The sequence below is a fragment of the Gigantopelta aegis genome, chromosome 14, assembly GCF_016097555.1.
Source record: "Gigantopelta aegis isolate Gae_Host chromosome 14, Gae_host_genome, whole genome shotgun sequence".
NCBI lineage: Eukaryota > Metazoa > Mollusca > Gastropoda > Neomphalida > Peltospiridae > Gigantopelta > Gigantopelta aegis.
This window is the reverse complement of record NC_054712.1, coordinates 59,010,419-59,037,304: the sequence shown is the minus strand read 5'-3', so window position 1 is coordinate 59,037,304 and position 26,886 is coordinate 59,010,419. Positions and strand designations below refer to the sequence as shown.

General features: G+C 35.0%; 1 protein-coding gene across 2 annotated transcripts in view; it reads left to right on the top strand.

The window, feature by feature from the left end:
- Nucleotides 1–26,886, top strand: part of LOC121388204 (cyclic nucleotide-gated cation channel beta-1-like) — a 198,998-nt gene that overhangs the window by 134,718 nt on the left and 37,394 nt on the right. Inside the window, exons 1-2 of one of the 2 annotated variants that reach the window (XM_041519474.1) lie at nt 444–3,572; nt 9,032–9,254. In XM_041519474.1, the coding sequence (XP_041375408.1) occupies nt 3,359–3,572; nt 9,032–9,254 (437 nt within the window). In that variant the 5' untranslated portion in view covers nt 444–3,358. Of the gene's footprint in view, nt 1–443; nt 3,573–9,031; nt 9,255–26,886 lie in introns of those variants that run through there. The other variant, XM_041519472.1, reaches the window with a different exon arrangement.

The following is a 26,886-nucleotide window of genomic DNA, read 5'->3' as shown; positions in this document are numbered from 1 at the left end:
AAGATTTCTTTTCACACGCAATACAAGACAAGCTATCCGGCCGTATTAATGCTTACTATTTTTATACGGTGACATCAAGAGATGTTCATACCAGAACAAAAAACCCAAGACTAGTGGTATGGATAGTAGCTTTTCATTCAGCCCAAATCTATGAGTCACATTAATATTAAAAAGTTCAGTATATTGGCCCAAAAGATGATGATTGTGAAAAGAAAAAACCAGAAAGAAAGAAGAAAAATAAATATGTGTTGGATGTGAATCGCTATGCAGGGTTCTAGGTCAGACAGCAGTGTACAAATCAATCGCAGTTTTCCAGCGTGCCACTGGCTTTGAAATTAATGACCCAGCTGTCGCAACATGTTGCCAAAATATTGAGGAAGCCTGATCAGAGATAACGGTCTCAGCGCCATGTTGTTATTGATTGAGCTGGACTCCTCTAAATTTGTGCTCGATATATTTCGAAAAACTGATGGATGCTCATTTGTGTGGTGTGAATACTATTAGCAAGGCAGGATGGTATCAACTGGATGTTTCACAGCATGTGTTGTTGGTAGCCCTCTGAGATAAAAACAACAACAATTATATGTATATACATAGAAATACATTACAATTCAAAGCGAGGGTTCATTTGTGTGCTGGTATTATTATTGTGATTGCTGAATTGCTGAATTGTGCGCATTTCGCACCATGTGTCACTTCTGTCACTGTTGCATGTAAAGATATTGTTTTCTACAATGGAATGAAAATGCAAGAGTGATGGCTGTTTCATTTGTGGTGTAAATTTGCATTGCACAGTGCAAACCGAGTATTATGAAACATGAAGCACTGCGGCTCCAACTCTGAAATTTGTGCTGGATATTTGATGTCAGCTTATCTCTGAATTAATACTAATACAAAGCAGGGAAAATTTAACATTTCACTCAAATTGTTGCTGGTTGTTTGCAAAATTGATTGTACTTCATTTGGGGACTGATATTTGACAGGACATAGCTCAGTGTGTGTTGTTTCTGGACCACCATCTCACTGCGTATACAAACCAACATCCACTGAATTGTGTGCTGGTTGTTAGAATGAGGTGTCTGTCCAGGACAGCGTGCTTGAACCTTAATTGGATATAAGCACAAAAATAAGATAAAGAAAAGGTTGTTAGAAAATGGATTAATGAAATGGAAGGATTGTGGATTTGAAAACACTATTATGGTAACAGCATTTTTTTATAGATGAATTACATAAAGATGAAGAAACCTTATACGAAGGATGGGAATGCTTTAGAGATACACGTTGCCAGAAGCTATGTGTCAAAGCTATAATTTGTTTTACATTCTGTGTCATCTGGAGCCTGTAGATTTTTACACTTTTTGTGATACAACATCAGTGTCTAAAAAAAACATATTCTCTGACATTTATTGTGGATCAGTTTTAGACATTTCAAGAAGAGCATTGTGGCTAGCGGCTACTGTGTGACATTATTGGAGTATATTCTGCTACTTTAGGAGCTGTAATTAAGTCGTATACCTTTGTTTCACACACAAAAAATCTTGGAGTGACATTCATTTACCAATTCATTCATTATTTGGAAGCCATCTTTTTATTGTTTGTTTTGTCGAAAAACAAACATTTCAGTAACTTCTTATTGTCATTTATAAGTTCTTTCCACAAAAAAACACAACTTCTATATGTTTCTATGTTTCTACCTTCTGAAACAACATACAATTAAATTCTTCTTGGTTTTATGTACATAACCCCCAAAAACTCCTAAACTCAAGATACATTATTTATGACATTTTGTTTTCATATTTCCTTAGTCAGCTATAACTTCTAAGCATTTCATTTTTTTCAAGTCATTCTTGACTAATTACAACTTGTTTTTAGACCAAGAAGTAACAGTCATATATCTTACATATGTTAATGTTTAAACCATAACAGTTAATAAATGGAACACTGACCCATACAAAAACATAGTAAGCAGTAATTGTACATTGTTTCATAGGCCCATTTAAATCTATAATAAGCAATAACCATAGTTAATACAAGGAGCATTGGCATCTTTGAATCCATAGTAAGTAATATCCTTAAGTGATAACATTCGTCCATTTGAATCTATAATAAGCAATAACCATAACTCATACATGGATCCTGGAAAGCAATATATGACTGCCTATTGCATGCAAGAAGTCAAACATTGATTTGTTTCTATCCATAAAAAACAATAGCACATGAAGCATATTTTATATCTGTTTCTATTCTGCAAAGCAATACAGAACTGCCTGCTACATGATTTCATAGCTGATTTTATCCCAGAAGTAGCAAATGATCATTGTTTAGTTTTTTTATCTATAAACAGCAATAACCAGCACTTGGATCACATTATGTGTACGTTTGTATGATGAAAAGCAATATAGGACTGCTTATCAAGAAACTGTGAAGATGATGTCATAGTTTTTATCATTCCAAGAAACACCAAATGGGATATAACAGTGTTGCTAATTACAGCACACAGAGAGAGTTGGCCAAACCTTGTTGTCATCTCAGGAAATTGAAATTCATTATTTGATACTTGTGGCCATGCAAAAAATCAACAAATGATACATTTCTTGGATTCTTCAATAGTTTTTGTGAGACGCTACAAGCTTGACCACTACTGATTGTCATAATATGGAGCAACAGATTTGATCTTACTCTGGATTTCATTCCAAGAAACAACATTGATCCATTTGTATTTTTAGGAAACATTAGACGTAACCCCCTTACTTGGATCAATGTGACTTGGCTACTTCTTGCTCTGATATAAAAAAAGTAACAAGTATAATTTTATAGCTGTGTTCCTTACTGAAAACCAGTCAAACAAACGACCACCTGACTCTCTTACGTGGTTCCTTTTTAACATAATGTGACACTGACTATTTGTTCTGATATCAAAAAGACATGACATGATTTTTCACAACAGACATGATTTTTCATAGCTGTTATCATTACTGACAACCAAACAAATGAACTGCCAATCTATCTGTGTCTGTAGGAAGCAGTAACAATTGTGACCTGGAAAAAAAGTAACAGACATGATTTTTCATAGCTGTTATCATTACTAAAAAACTAAACAAATTAACCACCAATCTGTCTGTTGGAAGCATTAAAAAGTGACCTGTACCTTAACCTGCCTTTAGAAGCAACACACATGATTGCTTAAAATTACTTAAATGATCTGGCAACTGATGAACAAGATATGGCAATCTGCCTCTTTGACACAAATGAGCCACCAATCTGTCTATAGGAAGTAGTAAAAATTGTGACCTGTACCTTAACCTGCCTTTAGAAGCAACACATATAATTGCTTAAATGCCAAGGAAAAATCACTTAAATGATCTGGAAACTGATGGACAAGTTATGGCAATCTGCCTCTTTGACCAGACCAGTGACCGACTCCCAGATGTATTCCCGCGTTAGCGACACTGACGAGGATTTGTCTCCCCTTGAGACAGTGGAGTGCGAGCGATGCGAGAGTCACACTCCATTGCTGAGGTCACGGCGGGGTCAGGACGTCCTGACTTGTCCTCATGTGAATTCTCTTAAAGGTATGTCATATAGTGTGACCTTCACTTTCCATAGTGTGACCTTCACTTTAGAAATGTGACTTTGATCTTCTAAGTTGTTCTTTGTGTTTTAATTTAAATGTTGTAAAAGGTATTTCATATACTGTAGCTTTCACTTTTCAGCGTGACCTTAAATTTAGAAATGTTACTTTGGTCTAAAGTGTTCTCAGTTTTGTAATATAAATGTTTATAAAAATTTGTCATAATGGGACCTTGGCTACATAGTGTGACTATGCCATAATTTCATATTTAGAACAATTATCTCAACCTTTTAAGTAGTTCCCAATTTTCCTTATATGTTGTTAAAAGTATGTAATTTGAGGTATGTAGTTTGTTAGTTCTGAGCAGGTAGGTCTTTTAAGTGCTGTAATGTTACCAGCAGGTACAGCTGGGTTACATGTACATGTATATGTAATAAGAAATGCATTTTAAGTGCTGTAATGTTACCAGCAGGTACAGCTGGGTTACATGTACATGTATATGTAATAAGAAATGCATTTTAAGTGCTGTAATGTTACCAGCAGGTACAGCTGGGTTACATGTACATGTATATGTAATAAGAAATGCATTTTAAGTGCTGTAATGTTACCAGCAGGTACAGCTGGGTTACATGTACATGTATATGTAATAAGAAATGCATTTTAAGTGCTGTAATGTTACCAGCAGGTACAGCTGGGTTACATGTACATGTATATGTAATAAGAAATGCATTTTAAGTGCTGTAATGTTACCAGCAGGTACAGCTGGGTTACATGTACATGTATATGTAATAAGAAATGCATTTTAAGTGCTGTAATGTTACCAGCAGGTACAGCTGGGTTACATGTACATGTATATGTAATAAGAAATGCATTTTAAGTGCTGTAATGTTACCAGCAGGTACAGCTGGGTTACATGTACATGTATATGTAATAAGAAATGCATTTTAAGTGCTGTAATGTTACCAGCAGGTACAGCTGGGTTACATGTACATGTATATGTAGTAAGAAATGCATTTTAAGTGCTGTAATGTTACCAGCAGGTACAGCTGGGTTACCAGCAGGTACAGCTGGGTTACATGTACATGTATATGTAATAAGAAATGCATTTTAAGTGCTGTAATGTTACCAGCAGGTACAGCTGGGTTACATGTACATGTATATGTAGTAAGAAATGCATTTTAAGTGCTGTAATGTTACCAGCAGGTACAGCTGGGTTACATGTACATGTATATGTAATAAGAAATGCATTTTAAGTGCTGTAATGTTACCAGCAGGTACAGCTGGGTTACATGTACATGTATATGTAGTAAGAAATGCATTTTAAGTGCTGTAATGTTACCAGCAGGTACAGCTGGGTTACCAGCAGGTACAGCTGGGTTACATGTACATGTATATGTAATAAGAAATGCATTTTAAGTGCTGTAATGTTACCAGCAGGTACAGTTGGGTTACATGTACATGTATATGTAATAAGAAATGCATTTTAAGTGCTGTAATGTTACCAGCAGGTACAGCTGGGTTACATGTACATGTATATGTAATAAGAAATGCATTTTAAGTGCTGTAATGTTACCAGCAGGTACAGCTGGGTTACATGTACATGTATATGTAATAAGAAATGCATTTTAAGTGCTGTAATGTTACCAGCAGGTACAGCTGGGTTACATGTACATGTATATGTAATAAGAAATGCATTTTAAGTGCTGTAATGTTACCAGCAGGTACAGCTGGGTTACATGTACATGTATATGTAATAAGAAATGCATTTTAAGTGGGTTTTGTTTTTATTAAAGCTTAACATGTTCATGGTTTGTAAGTGAAATGTTTTGCGGTCAGCATGTTCATATGTAATTTGGACATGCTTATCTTTTGCATACTTACATGTAGTTTGGGCAGTGTTTATCACCTTGACTTGGTGGAATGTAAACACTTGTTGACTTTACAGCATGTCATAATTATATATTTAGAACTGTGACCTTCACCTTCTAGGGGTGGGGTTTAGCTCAGTTGGTTGCATGCTCACTTGAGGTGCTTGCGTCACAGGATCGAACCACCTTGGTGGATCCATTCAACTGATTGTTTTTTTCTCCTTCCAACCAGTGCACCACAACTGGACAAAGGTCGTGGTATGTGCGACAGTCTGTCTGTCTGAGAAAGTGCATATAAAAAATCCCTTGTTGCATTTGAAAAAATGTAGCGGGCTTCCTCTGATGACTACGTGTCAGAATTACCAAATTGTTTACATCCAGTAGCTGATGATTAATAAATCAATGTTTCTAGTAGCTTCATTAAACAAAACAAACTTGTTCTTTACCTTCTAAATAGTTACCAGTTTTCCTAATATAAATGCTCTTTAAAATGTGTTTGTAACTGTCATAATGTGACCATGACCTTCCAGCATATTTAGAAATGTGACCGTGACCTACATTGTTCTCTGTTCTCATAAATTTATACTTCTAAGATGTTTATCATAGTGTGAATTTGACTTTCCATGTTGTCATCATTTAATGTACTTTTAAACTTAAAAGGTATGTTTTAAACATTTATTTTATGCTATGAAATTATAAATTACAATAATTATTTAAATATTATTAATCCTCCAATGGTTCAACCTGGAGGGGACTATAGGTTTCATCTCCATCCTTCTGTCCATCTGTCTGTCAGGCCCACATATAGTTTTCCCCGGATGGTTTTTTCACAATGCCTTAATATATTGATCTGAAATTTTGTGTATATATCTTTATCATGTGCTGTTTCCGCTCAATTAAGTTAAACTTTCATGACAATTTACCCATTTTTCACAGTTATGGCTCTTGAACTTAAAGATACAAACATTTGTTGGGCCTGGTAGCTAGGGGACAGGTATTGCTTGAGCAGTACTCTGAAAATGCTTGGTTTTTTTAACACTAGCCAGGCCTACACAAATTGAAAGAATGTTTAGTTTGTTTACACTTTGCTCATGTGAGTTCAGTTTTTCATAAGCCATTTTTTGTTATCACATGTATTTAGGACATCATTTATACGGTCATAGGACATCATTTATACGGTCATAGGACATCATTTATACGATCATGATGGGTTACGCAAAAATTAAATGGGTTACTTGAATATCATTTTGCTTAACCCATATATGAGTTGCACAAAATTTCACTTCTCAAAGGCCTGGGCCCACCCCATTTGGGATCTGCCATTAGAGGAAAATGTGACTAGAGACTGTTTGCTCATCTGATAGCTTTATTTTGTGGGTGAGCTTAGTGAGCTTAGTGAGACTTTTACCTCTTCAAGTTGCAGGGAAAATATCTATTGATGTTTGGACAGTTAATCTTTCATAGGAAAAGTCTCACCAAGTGTGGACAATGTGAGCTAAGTATTGATCTGAAATAATCAATTGACCAGCAGAATGGTAACTCTCTAAAAGTTCTACATTTCCCTCAATGGCATACATTAAGGGGGCAGGCGGACTTCTGCCTGAAATAAACAATTGACCAGCAGAATGGTAACTCTCTAAAAGTTCTACATTTCCCTCAATGGCATACATTAAGGGGGCAGGCGGACTTCTGCCTGAAATAAACAATTGACCAGCAGAATGGTAACTCTCTAAAAGTTCTACATTTCCCTCAATGGCATACATTAAGGGGGCAGGCGGACTTCTGCCTGAAATAAACAATTGACCAGCAGAATGGTAACTCTCTCAAAGTTCTACATTTCCCTCGACGGCATACATTAAGGGGGCAGGTGGACTTCTGCCTGAAATAATCAATTGACCAGCAGAATGGTAACTCTCTAAAAGTTCTACATTTCCCTCGATGGCATACATTAAGGGGGCAGGCGGACTTTTGCCTGAAATAAACAAAACTGCAGGGGATGTGGATAGCAATGTTTATTCATATTTGCATTACTACTAAACAGCTATATAGGGTTCTAAATGAATTGCTATGCATTTAAAACATTTTCCAACTAATACTGTGGGTATAGTTATTGAAATATTTGGTGTAAAGGTTTCAGGTAGTTCATTTCACCCGGATGTCTCCATAATTTTTGCACGAATATGAATATTTGCTCCAGCACTGGGGGAAGGGTGGGGGGTGGGGTGGGTGGGGGGTGGGGTGGGTGGGTGGGGGTGCAATTGCTCCCCTCCAGCCACTGTCTGATATGTTTATGAAAACTCTTACAGTTTTAATCCAACCTGCGACATCACACTATTGTTCTAGATGTAGATTATTTTTCAAGAATCAACACCCATGAAACAATGCAATTTGAACTTTCTATGAGTTCAGATCAGGGATTCGAACCCACTACTGACAGAACTTGTACACTGTAAACAAGTACAACAGTTTAACCCACGAGGCCAAGCACATATTGTCATACTGTGGTTCATTATTATAAAGACGAACTGTACAATCACAGTGTCTTGTTACACAGCAACTCTGAGGTGATTACATGGCCATCGATTACAGGGCTCAAACTTAACGAAGACACTGACGGCAATTGCTGTTGTTGAAATACAAATTGCCAGAGTAGGTAGAGAGCATCACCAATGTCACTTTTGTGCCATCGGTAAAGTTTCTCAACAATGGCGGCTATTTATCATTCCAGCCAGTGCTCCACAACTGGTGTAACAAAGGCCATGGTATGTACAATCTTGTCTGTGGGATGGTGCGTATAAAAGATCCCTTGCTGCTAATCAAAATGATTAGCCCATGAAGTGGTGACAGCAATATGTGTGGTCCTTGACCATATGTCTGACGCAATATAACTGTAAATAAAATGTGTTGAGTGCATCATTAAATAAAGCATTTCCTTTCTTCCTTCCTTCCTCAACAATGGCAAAATATATAAACCTGGTGCCAGTATTTAACATTGGCACATTTGAAATCTGTCTACACACAGCAAACTAACCTTTCAGTTTCAGCTTTATTTGCTGCAAATGTCACTTAAAAAAACAGTTGCCATAGGCAGGCTCAAAATTGCCGCTGGTGTGCTGTTTCACCCATTGCAATTCTTTAAAAAATTGTTGTGGATGACAAATTCTTAAGTTTGAGACCTGGATTACGTCAACCCCTGTAATTAAGAAAATGTCCGTGGCAAAAAACTCATACAATTGAAAAACAGAAAGAATATAGTCCAAGGTAAAAAGAGTGCCGTACAGAATTAAAAACTCTATGGCTATCTCCACAGCATTACCAATTGCCACGTGCAATTACCAAGTTTCAATGATTACATCAGGCTCTGAAAATTGTAAGAATGATCATTTCATTTGCACGTTGCTTGCACAAATCTAATTTTGAATAAAAAAAAATTTGTCCATGCGAAATTTGGAACACCATTTACTTGGATATAATGGGTTACACAAAAAGGAAGTGGATTACTTGGATTTATTTCTGCGTTACCGATAAATTGGTCGCGAATATTTTCAATTCTGAGATGCCTGTTGCATGACAATATTTGTTATTATTCCAGGTGTGAGACGGTCCAGTCTGTCCTCAACATGGAGTCGGGACTCAGCTCTGTCCCACAGACGGCTCAACCCGATCTCGTCTCTGAGCATCGAGAACATGTCGGTGGAGCCACGCGTCCCCGCCCTCCGCAGTCCCGGCCTGCTCAGCACCGCCTCCATGTGGAACACCAGCGACCTCACGCTGACCCCAGCCAAAAAGCACCATGACTTCGAAACACTATCATGGTAAGAAATAGTGCAACCTCACACTGACTCCAGCCAAAAAGCACCATGACTTCGAAACACTATCATGGTAAGAATTCGAAACACTATCATGGTAAGAATTCGAAACACTATCCTGGAAAGAAATAGTGTGTTGATTTATATAATAATTAAATTTCTGTTACATTCATTACAATATAACATCATCCCATTGGTCCAGACGTAGCAATGGGAGTTTGTTAATTTTTTGATGAACGTAAAAATTACGTCGTCAGGGAATGTCATATGTGATGACATCATTTTATATGGGTAAGTTGTCTTAATGAGCGTTATAGTTTATGGATAAAAAATAATTCAAAATAAAGTATGACGTTTTACATGTAGTGTTATTATTAGCATGTATGATTCAAATTTAATTATAAGTATTGTCTGTCATTTCTTTTATCTGGGTATGAACAAAACAAATCATCCACAAACTTATATGAGAACACACAGTTTGCGGATGATTTTTTTTGTTCATATCCTGATGAACGTAAAAGAAATAACAGACAATCCTTAATTGCTTAAATGTGCCAAAAGTCACCATGACTTACACCGACTCCAGCCAAACACCACCATGACTTACACCGACTCCAGCCAAACACCACCGTGACTTACACCGACTCCAGCCAAACACCACCAGGACTTACACCGACTCCAGCCAAACACCACCACGACTTACACCGACTCCAGCCAAACACCACCACGACTTACACCGACTCCAGCCAAACACCACCACGACTTACACCGACTCCAGCCAAACACCACCGTGACTTACACCGACTCCAGCCAAACACCACCACGACTTACACCGACTCCAGCCAAACACCACCACGACTTACACCGACTCCAGCCAAACACCACCACGACTTACACCGACTCCAGCCAAACACCACCACGACTTACACCGACTCCAGCCAAACACCACCACGACTTACACCGACTCCAGCCAAACACCACCACGACTTACACCGACTCCAGCCAAACACCACCACGACTTACACCGACTCCAGCCAAAAGTCACCACGACTTACACCGATTCCAGCCAAAAGTCACCACGACCTACACCGACTCCAGCCAAACACCACCACGACTTACACCGACTCCAGCCAAACACCACCACGACTTACACCGACTCCAGCCAAACACCACCACGACTTACACCGACTCCAGCCAAACACCACCACGACTTACACCGACTCCAGCCAAACACCACCACGACTTACACCGACTCCAGCCAAACACCACCACGACTTACACCGACTCCAGCCAAACACCACCAGGACTTACACCGACTCCAGCCAAACACCACCACGACCTACACCGACTCCAGCCAAACACCACCACGACTTACACCGACTCCAGCCAAACACCACCACGACTTACACCGACTCCAGCCAAAAGTCACCACGACTTACACCGACTCCAGCCAAAAGTCACCACGACCTACACCGACTCCAGGCAAACACCACCATGACTTACACCGACTCCAGGCAAACACCACCACGACTTACACCGACTCCAGCCAAACACCACCACGACTTACACCGACTCCAGCCAAACACCACCACGACTTACACCGACTCCAGCCACACCGACTCCAGCCAAACACCACCGTGACTTACACCGACTCCAGCCAAACACCACCGTGACTTACACCGACTCCAGCCAAACACCACCACGACTTACACCGACTCCAGCCAAACACCACCACGACTTACACCGACTCCAGCCAAACACCACCACGACTTACACCGACTCCAGCCAAACACCACCGTGACTTACACCGACTCCAGCCAAACACCACCGTGACTTACACCGACTCCAGCCAAACACCACCGTGACTTACACCGACTCCAGCCAAACACCACCACGACTTACACCGACTCCAGCCAAACACCACCACGACTTACACCGACTCCAGCCAAACACCACCACGACTTACACCGACTCCAGCCAAACACCACCACGACTTACACCGACTCCAGCCAAACACCACCGTGACTTACACCGACTCCAGCCAAACACCACCACGACTTACACTGACTCCAGCCAAACACCACCACGACTTACACCGACTCCAGCCAAAAGTCACCACGACCTACACCGACTCCAGCCAAACACCACCAGGACTTACACCGACTCCAGCCAAACACCACCAGGACTTACACCGACTCCAGCCAAACACCACCATGACTTACACCGACTCCAGCCAAAAGTCACCACAACCTACACCGACTCCAGCCAAACACCACCATGACTTACACCGACTCCAGGCAAACACCACCACGACTTACTTCGAAAAAATTATCTTGATAAGAAATAATGTGCTGATTATATGTGCCAAAACTCACCATGACTTTGAAACTTTATCATGGTAAGAAATAATGTGTTGATTATATGTGCCAAAAACAATCATGACTTTGAAACATTATCATGGTAAGAAATAATGTGTTAATTATATGTGCCAAAAACCACCATGGCTTTGAAACATTATCATGGTAAGAAATAATGTGTTGATTATATGTGCCAAAAACCACCATGACTTTGAAACATTATCATGGTAAGAAATAATGTGTTGATTATATGTGCCAAAAACTAAACCATGACCTTTAAAGACTATTATGGTAAATTAAGCAATAATGTGTAGCTGAAATGTGTAAAAAAGCTTCTTTAAAAAAAAAATGAATCACTGCAGGCTTTGAAAAAATATAATGATAATAATAGCATATGCTTAAAATTACCACGACTTTTAAACACTGTTATGGTAAGAAATAATATGTTGCTTAAATGTGCCTAAAATCACTGTCACTTTAAAACTTTATTATGTAAGAAGTAATGTTTTTCTTAAATGTGCCCAAAACCATGACTGTTAAACACCAACAGGAGACATATTAATTATTATTTTATGGGTCTTCTGCATCTATTACAATGCATAGTTGGTTTAAGATTTTAGTTTGTGTATTGTGGGTATATTAACGAGCACTCACCTTAATGGAATCAAGTTTTCCCCATCCAAACCAGCATCACACAACTGGTACCTCAAAGACCTAGGTATGTACTATCCTGTCTAGGGGAAAGTACATGTAAACATCCTTGACTGCTATTTGAATGAGTATCCTGTGTCATGACATAAGGTTTTCTTTCTTTCTCTATCTCAACTTAAAATGTTAAGTTAACCATATGTTAAACACCAAATTGCTGTAGATTTTTTCCCTTTCTCTCGACCAAATGTTAAATATTAGACACAAATTGGCCATAGTTTAAAATGTACTGATCGAGCTGTCCTTCAACATATACTGCTTTCCTACCCACCCTTCGTGTAATCATCTGTGGAACAACTCTGAACTGAATTCAAGTCATCCAAGTAAAAACTGATCCCGTCCTCCAAAATAAGGAACTGATGATCACAGTGCTTCAGATATCAGTACTGGAAGTCCTGTTCCTTAGAGATAATCCCCAACCAATTAAATTTTCAATGCAATTCATTTTCTTGTGATTTCGTTCAAACATTCATCAATACTGGTGTCTGACACCTCATTATGTTTCTCTTAGCAGCCACAGAGACGAGAAATAATACAGCTTCCTTTAGAATGCAAAGCAATCATGGAAGTTCTTCTTCCAGGAATAGCCGTGTTTATCTGCACATTATTTGAAGAATGGTATGGAAATGTAAATTCATTTTATCTTTGCCCGCTTCCCATGGTGTAGAATGTATCATTGGGTCTTATGACACATGGCTTCCTGGCTTAGTTATGATTAGGTTTTAATGTTCTGTTTTATGAAAGACCTTTGTAGTTCCTGGCGTACGTCTTTGTTCTCTATTGTGAAAGACCTTTGCTAGTTCATAGCTTTCATCTTTGTTGGGACATTTTGGAGTGAATTCTTATTTGTATCAGCTGGAAGATAGTTAAAAAAGAGTTTTTATTTCTCAAATAATTTCTGTTGTGATGCAGTCAAGGATTTGTATGTTTGAGTTGACTGTTGTTGAAGCATTTCAAGTCATGGGTGTCTGGCAAAGAGTGTGCATTCAGAATTAATGGAACTGTTCTCAGTGAAAGTAGCATTGGTCAATTGTCTGCCCCATTATGGAATGAATGATTTCATTGTAGTGTGTCAAACTCCAGTGTGTATAGTGTCTGAAGCAGTCTTTGCTCATTTTTATGATTGCAAAGTCATGGGTCTCTTGCAAAAAGGTTGGATTTAATTTTAAAGAATTTGTCTATTGTCAAAGTCACCTTGGTTAATTTCTGCATTATTATGAATTAATGATTACATTGCAGTGTGTGTGATTCTGTTGTATAATTCAAAATTAAGGTAATTGTCTGTTGTGAACATAACTTTGGTTAATATCTGCATTATTGTGGATTAATGATTGCATCGCAGTGTGTGGAATTATTTTGTATAATTTCTGAAGGAGTCGTTTCATATTTTATAATTTCATTATGGCTATGGTGAAATCAGTGGTTACATTTGTTATTATTCACCAGTAGAAAAGAAAAATCAGTATTTACTTTTTGGAAAATCAGAGCTTGGAAATTTCCCTGCAAACATGGTGTGGTTGTCGGTGGATCCATAGGATTTTTTTCCTCTCCCAACCAACAACTGTATATCAAAGGCTATGGTATGTGTTGATCTGTTTTGTGAAAATGCATATAAAAGATTCCTTGCTGCTAATGGGTAAATATTGCAGATTTCCTCTGAAGACTACGAGTCAGAATTACCCAATCTTTGACCTTCAGTGTACTCTAGTGGTATTGTTAAACAAAACAGATTTTTCACTTTAAATTGTGAATTAAATACTACTAGTGCTTGAAACATATACATATTGCCATTACAATTAGCCATGTATCAGTTTTGGTACACAATTTTAGTACTTGACAATTTTAGTAGTACTTGACAATTTTCTTGTTATATCTGAGAAAAAAAGCACCTTAATCTCCCAATTTTTGTGATTCTTTTTAATGGTAATATGTTGTAGAAATTAGTTATTACATTTTGGAAGATTGCATTGTGGACATAGGGAAATTAGTTATTACATTTTGGAAGATTGCATTGTGGACATAGGGAAATTAGTTATTACATTTTGGAAGATTGCATTGTGGACATAGGGAAAGTAGTTATTACATTTTGGAAGACTGCATTGTGGACATAGGGAAAGTAGTTCTTACATTTTGGAAGATTGCATTGTGGACATAGGGAAAGTAGTTCTTACATTTTGGAAGATTGCATTGTGGACATAGGGAAAGTAGTTCTTACATTTTGGAAGATTGCATTGTGGACGTAGGGAAATTAGTTCTTACATTTTGGAAGATTGCATTGTGGACATAGGGAAAGTAGTTCTTACATTTTGGAAGATTGCATTGTGGACGTAGGGAAATTAGTTCTTACATTTTGGAAGATTGCATTGTGGACATAGGGAAAGTAGTTCTTACATTTTGGAAGATTGCATTGTGGACATAGGGAAAGTAGTTCTTACATTTTGGAAGACTGCATTGTGGACATAGGGAAAGTAGTTCTTACATTTTGGAAGACTGCATTGTGGACATAGGGAAAGTAGTTCTTACATTTTGGAAGACTGCATTGTGGACATAGGGAAAGTAGTTCTTACATTTTGGAAGACTGCATTGTGGACATAGGGAAAGTAGTTCTTACATTTTGGAAGACTGCATTGTGGACATAGGGAAAGTAGTTCTTACATTTTGGAAGACTGCATTGTGGACATAGGGAAAGTAGTTCTTACATTTTGGAAGATTGCATTGTGGACATAGGGAAATTAGTTCTTACATTTTGGAAGACTGCATTGTGGACATAGGGAAAGTAGTTCTTACATTTTGGAAGACTGCATTGTGGACATAGGGAAAGTAGTTCTTACATTTTGGAAGACTGCATTGTGGACATAGGGAAAGTAGTTCTTACATTTTGGAAGACTGCATTGTGGACATAGGGAAAGTAGTTCTTACATTTTGGAAGATTGCATTGTGGACATAGGGAAAGTAGTTCTTACATTTTGGAAGACTGCATTGTGGACATAGGGAAAGTAGTTCTTACATTTTGGAAGACTGCATTGTGGACATAGGGAAAGTAGTTCTTACATTTTGGAAGACTGCATTGTGGACATAGGGAAAGTAGTTCTTACATTTTGGAAGACTGCATTGTGGACATAGGGAAAGTAGTTCTTACATTTTGGAAGATTGCATTGTGGACATAGGGAAAGTAGTTCTTACATTTTGGAAGATTGCATTGTGGACATAGGGAAATTAGTTTTTGGAAGATTGCATTATGGACATAGAGGAATTAGTTCTTACATTTTGGAAGGCACCACTGTGGATATGGTGAAATCATTTATTGTTCGGTGAGTAAAAACTGCCAGATTACTAATCACTGTCCTGGACAGGCAATCCAGATTGATAATGTTATTGCCAGGACATTGTGCATGAACCTTAATTTGATATAAACAAGAAAATAAGTTGAAATTAATCACGTCCTAATTTGAGAATATTAATTAAATGACAAAAACTAAATTGACTAACATTAGGTTAAATTTACTAACATTGGAGAAAACACTGTAAGGGATTTGTGACAGAATAATAATGTGCTTAATTATGAGTGATACTACTTTCTGAACACCTAATAACATTTTAATTGGTTTGTCTCTCCCATATTGATTATATCATTTCAGAATGTTTATACTTGAACTGTTTATGGGTGTTTTTATTTATTGTACTCTTATGAATGTTTTATTTATTAAGACATCATCAATCAAGTTGGTCTTCTGTGCTAAAGTGCAGATTTATATCTTATACTTGAACTGTTTATGGGTGTTTTTATTTATTGTACTCTTATGAATGTTTTATTTATTAAGACATCATCAATCAAGTTGGTCTTCTGTGCTAAAGTGCAGATTTATATCTTATACTTGATCTGTTTATGGGTGTTTTTATTTATTGTACTCTTATGAATGTTTTATTTATTAAGACATCATCAGTCAAGTTCTGTGCTAAAGTGCAGATTTATATCTTATACTTGAACTGTTTATGGGTGTTTTTATTTATTGTACTCTTATGAATGTTTTATTTATTAAGACATCATCAATCAAGTTGGTCTTCTGTGCTAAAGTGCAAATTTATATCTTATACTTGAACTGTTTATGGGTGTTTTTATTTATTGTACTCTTATGAAAATTTTATTTATTAAGACATCATCAATCAAGTTGGGTCTTCTGTGCTAAAGTGCAGATTTATATCTTATACTTGAACTGTTTATGGGTGTTTTTATTTATTGTACTTCTATGAATGTTTTATTTATTAAGACATCATCAATCAAGTTCTGTGCTAAAGTGCAGATTTATATCTTATACTTGAACTGTTTATGGGTGTTTTTATTTATTGTACTCCTATGAATGTTTTATTTATTAAGACATCATCAATCAAGTTCTGTGCTAAAGTGCAGATTTATATGTTATACTTGAACTGTTTATGGGTGTTTTTATTTATTGTACTCCTATGAATATTTTATTTATTAAGACATCATCAATCAAGTTGGTCTTCTGTGCTAAAGTGCAGATTTATATCTTATACTTGAACTGTTTATGGGTGTTTTTATTTATTGTACTCCTATGAATGTTTTATTTATTAAGACATCATAAATCAAGTTCTGTGCTAAAGTGCAAATTTATATCTTATACTTGAACTGTTTATGGGTGTTTTTATTTATTGTACTCCTATGAATGTTTTATTTATTAAGACATCATCAGTCAAGTTCTGTGCTAAAGTGCAGATTTATATCTTATACTTGAACTGTTTATGGGTGTTTTTATTTATTGTACTCCTATGAATGTTTTATTTATTAAGACATCATCAATCAAGTTCTGTGCTAAAGTGCAGATTTATATCTTATACTTGAACTGTTTATGGGTGTTTTTATTTATTGTACTCCTATGAATGTTTTATTTATTAAGACATCATCAATCAAGTTCTGTGCTAAAGTGCAGATTTACATCTTATACTTGAACTGTTTATGGGTGTTTTTATTTATTGTACTCCTATGAATGTTTTATTTATTAAGACATCATCAATCAAGTTGGTCTTCTGTGCTAAAGTGCAGATTTATATCTTATACTTGATCTGTTTATGGGTGTTTTTATTTATTGTACTCTTATGAATGTTTTATTTATTAAGACATCATCAATCAAGTTGGTCTTCTGTGCTAAAGTGCAGATTTATATCTTATACTTGATCTGTTTATGGGTGTTTTTATTTATTGTACTCTTATGAATGTTTTATTTATTAAGACATCATCAGTCAAGTTCTGTGCTAAAGTGCAGATTTATATCTTATACTTGAACTGTTTATGGGTGTTTTTATTTATTGTACTCCTATGAATGTTTTATTTATTAAGACATCATCAGTCAAGTTCTGTGCTAAAGTGCAGATTTATATCTTATACTTGAACTGTTTATGGGTGTTTTTATTTATTGTACTCTTATGAATGATTTATTTATTAAGACATCATCAGTCAAGTTCTGTGCTAAAGTGCAGATTTATATCTTATACTTGAACTGTTTATGGGTGTTTTTATTTATTGTACTCTTATGAATGTTTTATTTATTAAGACATCATCAGTCAAGTTCTGTGCTAAAGTGCAGATTTATATCTTATACTTGAACTGTTTATGGGTGTTTTTATTTATTGTACTCTTATGAATGTTTTATTTATTAAGACATCATCAATCAAGTTGGTCTTCTGTGCTAAAGTACAGATTTATATCTTATACTTGAACTGTTTATGGGTGTTTTTATTTATTGTACTCTTATGAATGTTTTATTTATTAAGACATCATCAATCAAGTTGGTCTTCTGTGCTAAAGTGCAGATTTATATCTTATACTTGAACTGTTTATGGGTGTTTTTATTTATTGTACTCTTATAAATGTTTTATTTATTAAGACATCATCAATCAAGTTGGGTCTTCTGTGCTAAAGTGCAGATTTATATCTTATACTTGAACTGTTTATGGGTGTTTTTATTTATTGTACTCCTATGAATGTTTTATTTATTAAGACATCATCAGTCAAGTTCTGTGCTAAAGTTCTGTGCTAAAGTGCAGATTTATATCTTATACTTGAACTGTTTATGGGTGTTTTTATTTATTGTACTCCTATGAATGTTTTATTTATTAAGACATCATCAATCAAGTTCTGTGCTAAAGTGCAGATTTATATCTTATACTTGAACTGTTTATGGGTGTTTTTATTTATTGTACTCCTATGAATGTTTTATTTATTAAGACATCATCAATCAAGTTCTGTGCTAAAGTGCAGATTTATATCTTATACTTGAACTGTTTATGGGTGTTTTTATTTATTGTACTCCTATGAATGTTTTATTTATTAAGACATCATCAATCAAGTTGACATCATCAGTCTTCTGTGCTAAAGTGCAGATTTATATCTTATACTTGAACTGTTTATGGGTGTTTTTATTTATTGTACTCCTATGAATGTTTTATTTATTAAGACATCATCAATCAAGTTCTGTGCTAAAGTGCAGATTTATATCTTATACTTGAACTGTTTATGGGTGTTTTTTATTGTACTCTTATGAATGTTTTATTTATTAAGACATCATCAATCAAGTTCTGTGCTAAAGTGCAGATTTATATCTTATACTTGAACTGTTTATGGGTGTTTTTATTTATTGTACTCTTATGAATGTTTTATTTATTAAGACATCATCAATCAAGTTCTGTGCTAAAGTGCAGATTTATATCTTATACTTGAACTGTTTATGGGTGTTTTTATTTATTGTACTCCTATGAATGTTTTATTTATTAAGACATCATCAATCAAGTTCTGTGCTAAAGTGCAGATTTATATCTTATACTTGAACTGTTTATGGGTGTTTTTATTTATTGTACTCCTATGAATGTTTTATTTATTAAGACATCATCAATCAAGTTCTGTGCTAAAGTGCAGATTTATATCTTATACTTGAACTGTTTATGGGTGTTTTTATTTATTGTACTCCTATGATTTATTAAGACATTCAATCAAGTTGGGTCTTCTGTGCTAAAGTCAGATTATATTGAACTGTTTATGGGTGTTTTTATTTATTGTACTCCTATGAATGTTTTATTTATTAAGACATCATCAATCAAGTTGGTCTTCTGTGCTAAAGTGCAGATTTATATCTTATACTTGATCTGTTTATGGGTGTTTTTATTTATTGTACTCTTATGAATGTTTTATTTATTAAGACATCATCAATCAAGTTGGTCTTCTGTGCTAAAGTGCAGATTTATATCTTATACTTGATCTGTTTATGGGTGTTTTTATTTATTGTACTCTTATGAATGTTTTATTTATTAAGACATCATCAGTCAAGTTCTGTGCTAAAGTGCAGATTTATATCTTATACTTGAACTGTTTATGGGTGTTTTTATTTATTGTACTCCTATGAATGTTTTATTTATTAAGACATCATCAGTCAAGTTCTGTGCTAAAGTGCAGATTTATATCTTATACTTGAACTGTTTATGGGTGTTTTTATTTATTGTACTCTTATGAATGATTTATTTATTAAGACATCATCAGTCAAGTTCTGTGCTAAAGTGCAGATTTATATCTTATACTTGAACTGTTTATGGGTGTTTTTATTTATTGTACTCTTATGAATGTTTTATTTATTAAGACATCATCAGTCAAGGTCTGTGCTAAAGTGCAGATTTATATCTTATACTTGAACTGTTTATGGGTGTTTTTATTTATTGTACTCTTATGAATGTTTTATTTATTAAGACATCATCAATCAAGTTGGTCTTCTGTGCTAAAGTACAGATTTATATCTTATACTTGAACTGTTTATGGGTGTTTTTATTTATTGTACTCTTATGAATGTTTTATTTATTAAGACATCATCAATCAAGTTGGTCTTCTGTGCTAAAGTGCAGATTTATATCTTATACTTGAACTGTTTATGGGTGTTTTTATTTATTGTACTCTTATAAATGTTTTATTTATTAAGACATCATCAATCAAGTTGGGTCTTCTGTGCTAAAGTGCAGATTTATATCTTATACTTGAACTGTTTATGGGTGTTTTTATTTATTGTACTCCTATGAATGTTTTATTTATTAAGACATCATCAATCAAGTTCTGTGCTAAAGTGCAGATTTATATCTTATACTTGAACTGTTTATGGGTGTTTTTATTTATTGTACTCCTATGAATGTTTTATTTATTAAGACATCATCAATCAAGTTCTGTGCTAAAGTGCAGATTTATATCTTATACTTGAACTGTTTATGGGTGTTTTTATTTATTGTACTCCTATGAATGTTTTATTTATTAAGACATCATCAATCAAGTTGGTCTTCTGTGCTAAAGTGCAGATTTATATCTTATACTTGAACTGTTTATGGGTGTTTTTATTTATTGTACTCCTATGAATATTTTATTTATTAAGACATCATCAATCAAGTTGGTCTTCTGTGCTAAAGTGCAGATTTATATCTTATACTTGAACTGTTTATGGGTGTTTTTATTTATTGTACTCCTATGAATGTTTTATTTATTAAGACATCATAAATCAAGTTCTGTGCTAAAGTGCAGATTTATATCTTATACTTGAACTGTTTATGGGTGTTTTTATTTATTGTACTCCTATGAATGTTTTATTTATTAAGACATCATCAATCAAGTTCTGTGCTAAAGTGCAGATTTATATCTTATACTTGAACTGTTTATGGGTGTTTTTATTTATTGTACTCCTATGAATATTTTATTTATTAAGACATCATCAATCAAGTTGGTCTTCTGTGCTAAAGTACAGATTTATATCTTATACTTGAACTGTTTATGGGTGTTTTTATTTATTGTACTCCTATGAATGTTTTATTTATTAAGACATCATCAATCAAGTTGGTCTTCTGTGCTAAAGTGCAGATTTATATCTTATACTTGATCTGTTTATGGGTGTTTTTATTTATTGTACTCTTATGAATGTTTTATTTATTAAGACGTCGTCAATCAAGTTGGTCTTCTGTGCTAAAGTACAAATTTATATCTTATACTGGAACTAATGAAATAAAACATTGTTAAAGGTGCATACCCTAGTTTCACCCCATAAAAATGGACACTAAGTTTGGTTATGTTACAAACCTGTAATACATTTGGATAATGTTACAAGACAGTTAAATAAGAGTGTGGCATTGAAATGGTGAAATATCATTAAAAATAAATTAAAACAAGTCTCCATACCTGTTATTTCTCAGACGCACGTGCGTTTTCAAAAATATGAAATTTGCATTTTTTGGTATTAGAAACACCAGGATGACCAGAAAAACTTCGGTTGTACAGAAATGGATTATCAAAACAATGAAATATAAGTAATATGTTTGATTTCAGTGATCATAAACGACTCTAATGGTGAAAAATATGCTGAAGTGTTTAAAAACTAGGGTCTGTCCCTTTAACTTACAAACAGATGCTTTAATAAAAGATTTCAAAATAAATAAATTTGGGTTACCAGGCTACAGATTTTCTAAGCTATTTTAGCATTATGATATTGTACACAGCTGGTATATCAAAGGCCATGGTATGTGCTATTCCTGTCTGGGATGGTGCATATAAAACATCCCTTGCTACTAATGGAAAATGTAGTGTGTTTCCTCTGACGACTACGAATCAAAATTACCAAATGTTTGACATCCAATAGCCAATGATCAATAAATCAATGTGCTGTAGTGGTGTTGTTAAACAAAAACAAACCATTATGATATTGTAAAACTGTCATAGAAAATCTGTTCAAATCAGAGAATTTTTTTTATTAGTGGCAAGAAATAAGCCATGTTTGATGAGCAGAAGTAATTGATCCTGTGATGTTTGGCTTTACCGTACCGTTTATTAGGAAGTTGTCTGACAGTCGTTGAATACTTTACCGTACCGTTTATTAGGAAGTTGTCTGACAGTCGTTGAATACTTTGATGAAGATTTGTGGTCTTTTACTGGAAACCAGCTGTTTGAATGTAGACATACTGAGTAGGCCATCTTTAACAGATATTTGTTTTGCTGTTGTCTAGTACATCATTTTATATATATTATACAGTCCTTGAACTTCGCGGCAGCAATCAGCAATGTCGCTGAAAAGAACTTAAGAAAAACTGATCAGCAACAGCATTTGTATGATTACCAAGTATTTACTTTGTTATCATCTGACCTAAATTGCTGTCGCAATATGAACTGAATGATTACCGAGTATTTACTTTGTTATCATCTGACCTAAATTGCTGTCGCAATATGAACTGAATGATTACCGAGTATTTACTTTGTTATCATCTGACCTAAATTGCTGTCGCAATATGAACTGAATGATTACCGAGTATTTACTTTGTTATTATCTGACCTAAATTGCTGTCGCAATATGAACTGAATGATTACCGAGTATTTACTTTGTTATCATCTGACCTAAATTGCTGTCACAATATGAACTGAATGATTACCAAGTATTTACTTTGTTATCATCTGACCTAAATTGCTGTCGCAATATGAACTGAATGATTACCAAGTATTTACTTTGTTATCATCTGACCTAAATTGCTGTCGCAATATGAACTGAATGATTACCAAGTATTTACTTTGTTATCATCTGACCTAAATTGCTGTTGCAATATGAACTGAATTTCTAAGGTTTATTTATCAGCAGACCGTTATGTCACTGTGCCTTTTTTTGTTTGTTTATGGCTGTATTGAAAAATGGAAGGAAAAAGTTCTAATGGTTTAAACCAAATGAATCGGGGAGATTTTTATGAGCTAGCTGGGTTACATGAAGCAATATGTTTTTTGGGTTATCCTTACAACACAAGAATGTGGATTTTCTTGGTTGTCATAGTCACACTTTAAGAGAGACACAAAGTTGTGTGGTCTTTGGAAATGGCACAGAGATTCAGTTTGAAAACAATGTAAGTTCTTTGTGTTTTGAGTTCGAAAGATGAATTTAGACATGATAGTTTTAAAAAAATATTAAGAGAATAACTGTATTTAATATTTTTGCTGTTTTGCCATATACAATATTGTTGTAGTTTCAATATATTAACTCCTAATGGTGTTAGTAGTAGTAATAACAGATTAAAGTGCATATATGGTTTTGTTATAATGTTAGTACTTTTTTTGTTATTTTTGTATATTTGAATTTCTTACCATGAGTTTATTGGAAGAAGAACATAGCAGTTGTCTCAACAAATTATTATTATTTTTTTTTTTCTACAGTTTGTATAATAAGAAAATTATTTTACCTGTAATTAAAACATTTTAAAAATAATAATGTTGATGATGTTTTATGATTATAATTATTAATATTATTATTAAAATTGTTAAAGTGATTATATAATTAGAGTTGAGAAGATCTGAATTTATGTCCTGTGGTAATTTAAATATTAAATATATTGGGCCATATTTACAAAGCCTGTTTAGACTTACACACCTATAACTACATACACACATATAACTACATACACGCCTATAACTACATACACGCCTATAACTACATACACACATATAACTACATACACACCTATAACTACATACACACACCTATAACTACATACACACCTATAACTACATACACACCTATAACTACATACACACATATAACTACATACACACATATAACTACATACACACCTATAATTACATACACACATATAACTACATACACACCTATAACTACATACACACCTATAACTACATACACACCTATAACTACATACACACATATAACTACATACACACCTATAATTACATACACACCTATAACTACATACACACCTATAACTACATACACACCTATAATTACATACACACATATAACTACATACACACCTATAACTACATACACACCTATAACTACATACACACATATAACTACATACACACACATAACTACATACACACCTATAACTACATACACACATATAACTACATACACACACACACACAACTACATACACGCCTACAACTACACACGAGCACACAACTACACACGAGCACACAACTACACACACGCACACAACTACACACGCGCACACAACTACACACACGCACACAACTACACACACAACTACACACACGCACACAACTACACACATGCACACAACTACACACACGCATACAACTACATACACACACACAACTACATACACGCATGCAACTACATACATGCATACAACTACATACACGCATACACACACAACTACATACACGCACACAACTACATACACGCACACAACTACACACACGCACACAACTACACACACGCACACAACTACACACACGCACACAACTACACACACGCACACAACTACATACATGCACACAACTACTTACACGCACACAACTACATACACGCACACAACTACACACACGCACACAACTACATACACGCATACATGCATACAACTACATACACGCATACAACTACTTACACGCACACAACTACATACATGCACACAACTACTTACACGCACACAACTACATACACGCACACAACTACATACACGCACACAACTACATACACTGCACACAACTACATACACGCATATAGCTACGTACACGCACACAACTACGTACACACACACAACTACGTACACACACACAACTACGTACACACACGCACACAACTACGTACACACACGCACACAACTACATACACGCACACAACTACATACACGCACACAACTACATACACTGCACACAACTACATACACGCATATAGCTACGTACACGCACACAACTACGTACACACACACAACTACGTACACACACACAACTACGTACACACACGCACACAACTACGTACACACACGCACACAACTACATACACGCACACAACTATATACACACATACAACTACATACACGCGTATAACTACATACACATGTATAACTACACACACACGTATAACTACATACAAACACATAACTACATACACACATATAACTACATACACACATATAACTACACACATATAACTACATACATATAACTACATACATTTACAATGCTTAAATACGTGCGTTTAAGAAAAACAGGTATTGTAAATTCAGTCCATTGATTTTAGCAGTGTCATAATGATTACTGTACATGCAAAGCCTTCAGTTTTTAAATGCAATTATATCTCACTAAGTTACAGTCTTGCAAAAACAAAGTATTAGTGAGCAGCTAGTCATTAAAGGGACTGTCCTGAGTTTGCAGCCATTGTAAGATGTTAGCGTCTAACATAGTCTAACATAGTCTAACATAGTTGTTTTGGTGACTAAAATTACATACTTGGTATAGGTTAGAAGGCATTAAGATGTTTCTTCAGAAATAAGAAGGGACGGAGTGAAGCAGAGCCCGTTCTTATTTCTAAAGAAACGTCTTAAGTCTTCTAATCGATTTAGACGGCATTTCATAGGTTATTTACTTTATATTGGCAGGGCAACATCATTGCATGTTCGTACCAGTTGTTTTGACGTCATTTGTACAGCTCTTGGCGTTGATGTCTGACCAGTTGTGTCAAAGTAATTTTGGTCACATGACTTGTTATTAAGATTGCTTTTTGGTCTGTCTTCATGATTAAGACAATCGAAATGCTGATATCTGATTAATTGAATTGGAGAGAAACCGAGGAAATGTGTCTAAATAATGATATTGTAAACAGGAAACTGTCTTTGATATGTAATACTAGTCCTCAAAAAACTATCTGTTGGATGTACATATGTTACAATGTAATACTAGTCCTCAAAAAACTATCTGTTGGGCGTACATATGTTACAATGTAATACTAGTCCTCAAAAACTATCTGTTGGGGTACATATGTTACAATGTAATACTAGTCCTCAAAAACTATCTGTTGGGCGTACATATGTTACAATGTAATACTAGTCCTCAAAAACTATCTGTTGGGGTACATATGTTACAATGTAATACTAGTCCTCAAAAACTATCTGTTGGGCGTACATATGTTACAATGTAATACTAGTCCTCAAAAACTATCTGTTGGGCGTACATATGTTACAATGTAATACTAGTCCTCAAAAACTATCTGTTGGGCGTACATATGTTACAATGTAATACTAGTCCTCAAAAACTATCTGTTGGGCGTACATATGTTACAATGTAATACTAGTCCTCAAAAACTATCTGTTGGGCGTACATATGTTACAATGTAATACTAGTCCTCAAAAACTATCTGTTGGGCGTATATATGTTACAATGTAACAGACTCGGGACAGTCCCTTTAAATAAATTTCAAGATGTTTTAAAAACAATATATTTGAATGTCGAGTTGTTTTAAAAAGAGTATCATTAAATGTCAAGGTAGTGTTTTAAAAACAATGTATATTGGAATGTTGGTGTTAATGTTTCAAAGGCTGTGAATGTTCGAACGTCATGATGTTTTAAAAGCTGTATATGTGAATGTAAGGGTAAGTTTTTAAAAATATAATTTTATAATGAATGTCAGGGTATGTGTTTTTAAAGCTATGTATGTTTGAAATCATGGTATTTTTAAAGCTATGTATGTTTGAAATCATGGTATTTTTAAAGCTATGTATGTTTGAAATCATGGTATTTTTAAAGA